Genomic DNA, 10,299 nt, shown 5'->3' with positions numbered 1-10,299 from the left:
GCGGGTTAGCCTGAGCCTGTGAGCACAGCCCTGGGGGAGGAGCTCCTCGGGCTCCTCTGTTCCAAGGCGGGTCCAAGCATGACAGCTGCTTGCTCCCGCCCCGGCTGTGGGACAAGTGACCCTCCGCTTCCCTGGGCTGCCTCCTGTGCCCTCCAGGAGAGAAATCGAAGCCGGAAAGCCCCAGAGGGCCCGCTTTCCCGCCTGCCTCGGCTGCACTGTCCGTCACTTGCCCTGTGCCCGGCAGCTCCGTGTGTGTGTTGAGGGGTGGGGGGAGCGGGAGAGCCAGCCGTTGGCCCTGGGGTCCCGGTGTCCGGGAGCCTGGCTCCCCGTTGCCTCGGCTGCTGGCCCCGGTCACGGCCCTGTCCTCGGCCCCACAGCTGCTGCAGGCCTGGAGCCCCACGTTCCTTCCCCCGGGCCAGGTGAGCCACTCGCTGTGGTCCGCGGTCGCTGTCCCCACCGACGCCTCAGCCTTTGCCCGGGACTGTGGAGCGGGGCCTCGCGGGCCCACGAGGCCGTGACGGAAACAGTTTCTGTGTGCCCGACCAAGAGCTCCTGGAGAGTTCGGAGCAGGCTGTGGGACGGAAGCAGGCCTTCCCTGGCGGCCGCAGCCCCGCTTTTCCTCCCCGTCCGGCTCCAGGGGCACTGACCGGCTTCGCGCCGCCCTTGGAGACGGAGCTTGGAAGCCGGGCAGACGTTCCCCTCGGCTGAGAGAAGTCAGCCCTCCGACATGAACACTACCAAACCCCGGGCCTAGGCGCCGAGGACATAAACACCTCTCGCAGGACTGTTCGGTGCTGGCGACAGCCCCTCTCGAGGCAGGGACACGAGCCACTCCTGGGGCAGCCTCAAGCCCCAGGCGGGAGCCAGGGAACGCCGAAGGGCTGCCTGTCACCCCTTAGCACGGGCTGCGGGCCGGGCGGTGGCTGAGCCCTACCCCGAGCTGCCAGAGCCCCGGCCTCCCAGACACAGGACACCCGCGTGCGGGGAGCGCAGGCTCTGCAGGGACGCTGCCCTCGACTCTGGCCTCGCCCGCCGCCTCATCCGGGAGACGCGGGTAGGCTCCCTCCTCAGCGGCTTCCCGGTTAGGGAATGCAGCGAGGTGGTGCTGGGCACCCCGCGCGAGCCCGGGATGTCGTGGTTAAACTTGGGCCTCAGGGTGTGCACCCGGGCTCTGATGCTTCCGACACCCGCCAGGGCCCCTTGGAGAGTAGCACTGGCCTGTGTGGCCAGACTCCAGCCAGCAAGGCTGAGCGGGGCAGCTGAGGTCACAGGGGCCTCGGGGGTCATGGCACGTGGGCTGGAAGGCCTTGGCCAGTTGTAAGAATTGCGGGAACTTAAGGTGTCAAGAAGTCACTCTGGCGTCTGGGGCCAAGGGCTGGAGGGGCCGGGGTAAGCGGGGAGCCCGGCGAGGGGTGGCGAACGAGAGGTGGGGGGCGCTGGTGACTTAGATACTGTCCTTTGAAGAGAGCCTGCTGGGTTGGGTCGGGGGCCGGGGCAACACGAGAACAGGGCGGCCAGGAGGACGGTGAGGCTCCGCGCGAGGCGGCAGGCGCCCCGGTTTGCTGAGCTGGGCTGGAGGAAGGGGCCAGCTCCAGCCCCTCTGTGAGCCCATCACTCAGGAGGAGGCCAGCCAGGCAGTGCGGCTCAGAGGCGGCCTTCCTACCTTTCGAGGTCGGTGTGTGTGGGGGGGGACAGCAGCCACCAGAGGGCCGAGGAGGGACCACTGATTTGGCAACGTGGTCACTGGGGACTTTGAGAACTACCCTATCAGTAGAAGCAAGACTGAAGTCGGTTCTAGGGAGTGGGTGGGCACTAGGGGAACAGAAAAATGGCTTGGCACCTAGAGGGGCTGATGAGGGGTTTCCCAGAGGTGGGAGAGCAATGCCTATTCTTGAGAAATGACTCGTCACGCAAAAGATGAAGCCACAGAGGTGTCGCGCGTACGTCCAGGAGGGCTGGGAGTGCGCCCAGGACCCGTCCCTGTCTGCCTCAGAGCACGGGCGAGTAGTGCAAACCCTAAGGACAGCAGGGCCACTGTGAGCAGGGAGGGGCGCCCGGGCTAAGAGGTTTCCCAAGGCCTGCTCTCGTGGGCCAAGGGATGGAGAGGAAATAATTTATTCCAAATTCTTCTTGTGCCTTCCGCTGGCAAAGGTGACAATCTCTCCTTAAAGCTTCAAACACTAGCTGGTTTCACTTATCATTCTTTAAGCTCTGAAAAACCAGAGTAAGATACAATTTGTGGACTCTGGAAATATGGACTAATATAGTTATGCTGAGAAGCTGCGGCTGCGACTTTAGGTCACGCAGGACTCGCTCCACTGCTTCAAGTCAGCACACTGAGCAACTGCGCTTCTGAGCCAGGAGTCCTAGCTGCCAACATCTGATTTCCAGAAGCGCCCAGCCCCCTTCAGGACTTGTGTGCAGCCCTGCCCCAGCTGGTCTTTGCTGACTGGGTTACGTTTAGGCCTGCATTTCTTCCTTGAGCATCTGGTGATCAACTGTTTGCAGACTGGGTTACATCCAGTTGCTTACCTGGAAAACCTCTCTTGCCAGGAAGGCACTTTAGGGCCTCAATCTCTGGACGCCTGAAATCACGCATGTACAGGAGGGCCTCAAGACTTAAAATCTGCTGGCCTGGGTCTAAAGAGTCTTCACCAAGTCCAAGACCAGACCAGACTGACCAAAAAGGCCCAGAGGTAAAGGGTCTGGGATTCTTCTCATCTCCGCAATTTCAGAAACACGCTCCTGGGGAAAAGCCCTGGCTTCTGACCTCACACAAGGCAATCAGAGAGAGCTGAACAGCGGCCTCTATTTACCAAGTTCACAAACTCTGACCTGGTAACACCAAGAAAACGTCACATCAAACGGTTCCCATTAGCGGTCACTGATGCAGACCTTTGTTCTGAAGCATGTGGAGCCCGACTTGGAACGCCCGCTAAACCAAGACAATGGCCTGGGGGCCTGGGAGCCAGGCAGCCACGGTGCCTGGCCCTCTGCCACGGAGCTCCTCCCTGCAAATCAGCCAGACCTGGGCCAGTGTCCCCGTGGCTAGAGCTAGGGTTCTGGGTGAAGGTGACCACGCACCCCCCGTTTCCTTGCTGGCAGTACCACACCCGACATGGTGCCATCCTGACCATTTCGGGTTTCCCCTCCCAGGATGCTGGAAGGAGCGCCTATCTGGCGGGTCAGGGTGCACTCCAAGTAGACTCGCAGCGACTGTGCAACAGAGGCCGAGAAGGATGACTGTTTATAAACATTTGGAATTTTATTTAAAAAAAAAAAAAAACATCACAACCATGAACATTGTTACAGTTAGAGGCCCTCTTGGTTCTCCACAATGATACTGAGCATGCTCACAAGGGGTTCCCATTGTTTAGTCTTAGTTAAACAACCATCTTTAAAAGAAGGAAAAAAAACTCGGCACACTACCATTTAACTTGTTTTAATGTTTCTTCACAAATGGTGAAAAATACTAAAGTACAGACAAGGAATAATCATAATGTTGTGGCCAACATTATAAATATGGAATTATAAATTTAAAACATTTTCTGGTTTAAAAAATAAATCTGGTAGTCAATGCAGCTCTGCGGGGTCTCTGCGTCTAGTAGGGCCGGTCTCTGCGTTCCTGACGGTGCTCGCCTCTGCAGGGCCAAAAGGGGTGAGGGGTGAAAAGGGGCAAAGGAGAGGGAGCTTCCCACCAGAGCCCGCCCCAAGCCTGCACCATCACGTACTTATCCATCTTTCCAGGTCCTCCGCGCCCGCCTCTTCTTCCTCCCATCTGTTCCATCAAAGGTCCAGGGGGCCCACCAGGGCCGCCCCGTCTTCCTCCACCAAAGCCACCTCGGTCCATGCCCCGGCCACCACGGAAGCCCCCTCTGTCTCCACCACGGCCACCTCTGAACATCCCACCGGGACCACCGCGGTCCATGAGGCCGCCTCTTCCGCCCCGCATGCCACCAGGGCCGCCTCTGCCACGGTCACCACCTGAAGGAAAAGGACAGATCAGCAGCAAGACGGGGAGGACGAGTGGCTGCTCAGGATCTGCTGCCTTCTCCCAGAGCAGACACAAAGCAGACGCTTTACTCGGTCTGCATCTCTGGGGCACACTTTAGAACAGATGATGGAATCTCAAGGGCTCCAGCGCCAAGACTACACTTCCTGGGACACCGACCTGGCTGTGAGCAGTGGACGGCAGTTGTTTACCAAGCCCACCAAGGCAACAAGAGAGGTTTAGAACCAAGATGCTGAGGGGATGCGCCCAAAACCTGTACCTACCCGGGGGTGGAAAGGGTGGTGGAAGGAAGCCTTCGGGCTTCGGGGCCTTACACTGGTTGCATTCTGTTCTCCAGGCGAAGTTCTGGTTTCCACACCCCCTGCATAAAATTACATCACAACAGAAATCGCTAACCGAGCTAAGGCAGTTAAGCAAACGTGAGCAAGCACACACCGTATTCCGCCAGCACAAACCCTGGAGCCTGGTCAAACACCATTAAGAGGATCTGCTGACAGAAAATGGCTTTAGAGCCACAGCCTCATGCAGCAATGCACCCGAAAGACCGGTGGAGGATCCAGAAAATGCACAACCCTGTATGTACACGTGGACCCCAGGAATCCAGTGGGATCATGACTTCCTTCAGAAGGCTCTGAAGATGGACTGATTAGGCCACCCACCCACCCCATGAATCCGGGTCATCATTATACTCCTCGAGATAAGACAAAGAATCCAGCAGTCCTCCTCTCCACAATGGGAACGGGTGGGACAGAGAGTGACTTCACTAGTGTAGGGTCTCAATTTGTCAAGAGAAGTACATACGGATTGGGGCACTGCCAGTCTCCAGCTCGGTGCTGGACATTTCCTCCGCCGGATGGGTTCCCTCGGGAACCCCGAGGCCCTCTCGGGGGAAAGCCACCTCTGTCTCCTCCACGGCCTCCCATACGACCCATGGGGCCCCCAGGACCTCCTGGGCCCCCTGGACCTGCAATAAGAAAGAGCCAGTCACCTCTGTATAGCATTAGATTTGCTGCAGAGGAAATCTCTATCATTAAGGGAATTCATACAGATCACAGCTGTCACCGTCCCTTCATTTGCCGCAGACATTTCTGCAGGCTCAAGGACCCAGCTGCACGCCTCCTGTGCACATTACTTTAGTTCGCTCCCACAACCCGTACAGAACGGGCATTCTCATGCAGACAGAGATACCCAAGCAGAGTAAATAAATGGCAGCCCGGGGCTGACAGCCAGGCACTCCAGCCCCCCTAACCAAGAAACCTGTTCTTCTCTTCTTTCAGTCCTGCAAACTTTTAACTGTCAGCATTCAGTGGTTCAGTATTGATTTTACATGCCTTTTTATTTCTAATGGGCTTGTCTACACTCTAGAAATCAAGTTTCTCAAAGACAAGCGTAAAAAAACATTGACAGCAACACAAAAGCAGCTCAGGAAAGATGTCTGGTAAATACCTCCACGAAGTGGCGGCGGCATCCCTCTGCCCTCACGGGGAGGCATACCACCCCGCATGCTGTTCATCGGAGGCTTCTTCCGAGCAAGAGAAACCTTAAGTTTGCTCCCTTGAAAATCTTTCCCTGGATCAAGAGAACAGCACCAATTACTCCCAACTTGCAACTCTTCCATCTTTGAGGGACTGGGCAAGGCTAGACCACTCCTAGCTCCCCGACTCCACCACACCGTCACTCTCAACCACCCCCATGGTAGCATGTGCCCCATCCACAACCTTCTCGAAGATCTTCACCAGTAAGGCCACAAAACATTGTCAAAAGATACGTCAAAACCCCTGCACCCTAGGGAGGGAAGCCAGGGGAAGGCCGAGTGCACTGGCACCCTTGCCCCACAAAGGGTGAGCAGTAGGGACAGGAGTACAGTAGAGAGTGGCCAGGAGATGAGAGCCAGACCTGTCCCTTGACACTTTCAAGTTGACTTTGTCTGCAGGAAAGTTCCAGAATCAATGCCAAGGCCAAATATGGATATATTTAAACTCAAATGTATACCGGATTTTTGTGCGGTGATCTGTACCTTCTGCCCATGCTTAGAGAAGTATTTACAATTTTAGGCAAGATGGATTTGTAATAATGACTCAAAATAAGGGATCTCCTAACCCAGGGCCAGCAATGGGGCCCTCCCATGGCAGAAGGGAGCCAGGCACACTGCTTCCCAACAGCCAGCTGGTGCTCCTCCTCCAGTCTCCCGCTCCTATGGCTCTCAAGTTCCTCCTTTCTGCCACGTGTACCTGTCCCTTGTCCCCAAAACCACTTCGGAGAATGATATTCTAACAGAATTACATACATAAGCAAGCAGGTTGACATGGGCAACATTTGCTACAAGACCCTTCATGTGCCCCAGTGAGCACCCCCTGTTGACTGTGGGGCTCCTACCATCAAACCACTCCACAGCAGCCTTGGCAGTTGGTGGGTCTTCATAGGACACTGTAGCATCACCTTTGGGCTTTCCTGTTTCCTTGTCCAAGTAGATATGGATCATGGGTTGTCCGGTTCTCTTGTTCATCTAGGCACATAAAATAGCACAGTCAGGAAAAAAAAAAAAAAAAAAAATAGCACAGTCAGGCTGTGACCAGAAACACTGCTTTTTGGGGGAAAAGTCCACGTGAAATTCAGAAAAGTCCCCTAAATTGCCAAAAGTAGTAATTTTTCATAGACACATTCAGTAGGACGTTAGTTTATCTCTGAATAGTGGAACTAAGCATGCCTTATTTCCTAAATTGCACAACAAATATATACTTAGGTGATTTTTTCCTCTTAGGTGTAGGTGTCATGAAAACCAAAACAGGCCTAAAGTTCCAAAGTGTGTAAGTGAACAGTACGGTTCCCACTGCTTCCCTAGTTGTCATCTCCTGGTGTCCTTGCACCTGCCCCAACATTTTCTGTGCCCACACTAACAGACTCCCAGTGACAACAGCCGCCTCTTATGAGGCAGTCAGGCTTTGATGCCATCACACAAGCCAGTCTAGCATAAAGTGAAAATCACCCTTACATCAGTAAGTACAGTATACAGGGTTGTGAGTGTGCTAGAAGCATCCTTAAGCCTAACACAGCCAATTTTTCCTCCACAGGTAGAACACACCATAGCTTTTCAGCTGAACACCAGATCCAACTGGCTTGAATTCAGGAGCCACACTATAGAATATGGCTTCGGGGCACCTGGGTGGCTCCGTCGGTTGAGTGTCTGCCTTAGGCTCCGGTCATGATCTCAGGGTCCTGGGACTGAGCCCCGCATCGGGCTCCCTGCTCAGCAGGGAGTCTGCTCCTCCCTCTCCCCCTGCCCCTCCCCTCTACTTGTTCTCTCTCTCAAAATCTTAAAAAAAAAAAAAAAAAAAAAGAAAAAGAAGAATATGGCTTCATTTGTTTTCTGCATTAAAAGTGCATATGATCAAAGTCTAATTTATACATGTTGTTTATATAACACCTAGTGATACCTGAGAGTATTGATTTACAGGGCGTCTTTTTTTTTTTAAAGCTAACATTTATAAGATATACATACTAATACTTATGTTTTTATAAAGGACATATACAGACTGAAAAGAAATATGGCAAAATAGCGGTACGAATGATGGGGCTATGTGTTTTTAAAATTTCATTTTACAAAACTGACAGTATATGCTACTTCCTTTTTTTTTTTTTTTTTTAAAGATTTTATTTATTTATTTGACAGAGGGAGACATAGCGAGAGCAGGAACACAAGCAGGGGGAGTGGGAGAGGGACAAGCAGGCTTCCCGCCGAGCAGGGAGTCCGATGTGGGGCTCGATCCCAGGACCCTGAGATCATGACCTGAGCCGAAGGCAGACGCTTAACGACTGAGCCACCCAGGCGCCCTATATGCTACTTTCTTAACCAGGGGAAAAAACCCACACATACCTGAATAAACAACATACTATATACATCACAAGTAGAGAGAAACCTTCATTATGCATCTCCTATGCTCTACCAAAATCAAATCTATTTCTATATAGTTGTAACCACCACAAATGTCATTTGAAAAAGACCATTCACAATAACAACTAAAAATCTAAAAAAATAAAACTAATAAAGACTGGGGCTGGGCGGCTCAGGCAGTTAAGCGTCTGCTTTGGCTTGGGTCATGACCTCCAGGTCCTGGGATCGAGCCTCATGTAGCACTCCCTGCTCATTGGGAAGCCTGCTTGCTTGCTTCTCCCTCTCCCTCTGCCCTTCTCCCAGCTCGTGCTCCCCACCAACAAAAAATTTTTTTTTTTTTAAGACTTTGAGAATGAGAGAGTGAGCAAGAGCGCATGAGGGGGGGGACGATCAGAGGGAGAAGCAGACTCATCACTGAGCAGGGAGCCCGATTTGGGACTCAATCATGGGGCTCCAGGATCATGACCTGAGCCGAAGGCAGTCGCTTAACCGACTGAGCCACCCAGGTGCCCCAGATAAAATCTTTAAAAACAAAAAACAAAAACTAATAATAAAGACTTGCAAAACCTTTAAGGAGATGGTCTTTACTAAAGACCTAAGTAAATGCGCATATGATATTCATGGAAAAAACTACTCAGTTTTTTTTTTTTTAATTTTTAATTTTTTTAAGATTTTTTATTTATTTGCGAGAGAGAGAATGAGAGACAGATAGCCTGAGAGGGAGGAGGGTCAGAGGGAGAAGCAGACTCCCTGCTGAGCAGGGAGCCCGATGCGGGACTCGATCCCAGGACTCCAGGATCATGACCTGAGCTGAAGGCAGTCGCTTAACCAACTGAGCCACCCAGGCGTCCTTAAACTACTCAGTGTTATAAAAATGTCAGTTCTCCTCAAACTATCTTATAGATTCCATAAACACCCAGTTGTGGTTTTTAAAGAACTTCGTAAGTAGAATTCTAAAATGTATATAGAAGAACAAGGTGTAAATAGCAAAGCATTCCTGAGGAAAAAGAACAAAACAGAAGAATTTGCTTTATTACAGATATCAAGAATTAGCATAAAAACAGCTGTGCTATTAGTGCAGAATCATACAAAGTAACTCAAGTACACAAGACCATTACAAATAGATCCAACCCCCTGCCCCATCAAATAAATACATAAAATCTTAAAAAGGGGGGGGGCCCCTGGGTGGCTCATTAGGTGGAGCATCTGCCTTCAGTCCAGGTCATGATCCCAGAGTCCTGGGATCAAGCCCCGCACTGGCCTCCCTGTTCAGTGGAGAGCCTGCTTCTCTCTCTACCTCTGCTGCTCCCCCCTGCTTGTTTTGTCAAATAAATAAAATCTTGAAAAAGAAAAAAGAGGGCGCCTGGGTGGCTCAGTTGGTTAAGCGACTGCCTTCGGCTCAGGTCATGATCCCAGGGTCCTGGGATCGAGTCCCGCATCGGGCTCCCTGCTCAGCAGGGAGTCTGCTTCTCCCTCTGACCCTCCCCCCTCTTGTGCTCTGTCTCTAAAATAAATAAGTAAAATCTTTACAAAAAAAAAAAAAAAAGAAGAAAAAGAAAAAGAAAAAAGAAATATATCCAGGTACGGGTGGAATTTTAAGTGATAGATTAAGTATGTATCATCAAGGAAAGGATGGATCCTTCAATAAATGTTGCTGGAACAGAAGGTCTTGTATTACAAATAGACACAAACCAGTAAGGACAAGACCGATAAGTTCAATTACATCAACAGCTTCTTCTACTCGTCAAAAGAAAAGGAGTTAGAAACTGGGAGAATACATGTGCAATATCAGACAAGGATCAGCCTTCAGAGAACATAAAGAACTGTATGTAGGGGCGCCTTGGTGGCTCAGTCAGTTAAGTGTCTGACTCTTGATTTTGGCTCAGGTCATATCTCAGGGTTGTGAGATCAAGCCCCTCATTGGGCTCCTGCTTGGGATTCTCTCCTCCTCCCTCTGCCCCTACTCCCTGCTCTCTCTCAAAAATAAAGTAAAATTAAATTAAAAAAAAAAATTCTTTATAAAGAACTATATGTAAAACAACAAATGATAACCCAATGAAGACTGAGTACAAGACTAACAGGCATTTCATAGAAGACAGCATGTAATTAGAACATTATTAACAGGATGACTGACGGGCATTAAGGAGGACAGGTGGTGTGATGAGCACTGGGTGTTACACACAACTTATAAATTACTGAACTAATGTTACATCTAAAATTAATGATGTACTCTATGTTGGCTAACTGAATTTAAATTAAAAAAAAAAAATTAAAGTGGGGCGCCCTGGGTGGCTCAGTCGTTAGGCGTCTGCCTTCGGCTCGGGTCATGATCCCAGGGTCCTAGGATCGAGCCCCACATCGGGCTCCCTGCTCTGGGAAGCCTGCTTCTCCCTCT

The 10,299-nt window shown here is 51.5% G+C and overlaps 1 protein-coding gene across 8 annotated transcripts in view; it reads right to left on the bottom strand.

Moving 5' to 3' along the window:
* Positions 1–3,240: 3,240 nt before the first annotated feature.
* Positions 3,241–10,299, bottom strand: part of EWSR1 (EWS RNA binding protein 1) — a 79,529-nt gene continuing 72,470 nt past the window's right edge. For 5 of the 8 annotated variants that reach the window (XM_035017290.1, XM_035017289.1, XM_035017292.1 and 2 more), the window contains 6 exons: positions 6,389–6,518; positions 5,459–5,581; positions 4,814–4,976; positions 4,276–4,373; positions 3,732–3,984; positions 3,602–3,641 (listed from right to left, as the gene is read on the bottom strand). In XM_035017290.1, coding sequence (XP_034873181.1) covers positions 3,602–3,641; positions 3,732–3,984; positions 4,276–4,373; positions 4,814–4,976; positions 5,459–5,581; positions 6,389–6,518 — 807 coding nt within the window. Of the gene's footprint in view, positions 3,642–3,731; positions 3,985–4,275; positions 4,374–4,813; positions 4,977–5,458; positions 5,582–6,388; positions 6,519–10,299 lie in introns of all 8 variants that reach the window. The other 3 variants (XM_035017288.1, XM_035017295.1, XM_035017287.1) reach the window with 2 other exon arrangements.

Source organism: Mirounga leonina, unplaced genomic scaffold, assembly GCF_011800145.1.
Source record: "Mirounga leonina isolate KUSES-001 unplaced genomic scaffold, KU_Mleo_1.0 Mir_171, whole genome shotgun sequence".
Taxonomy (NCBI): domain Eukaryota; kingdom Metazoa; phylum Chordata; class Mammalia; order Carnivora; family Phocidae; genus Mirounga; species Mirounga leonina.
This window is presented reverse-complemented; position numbering and strand designations above follow the sequence as displayed.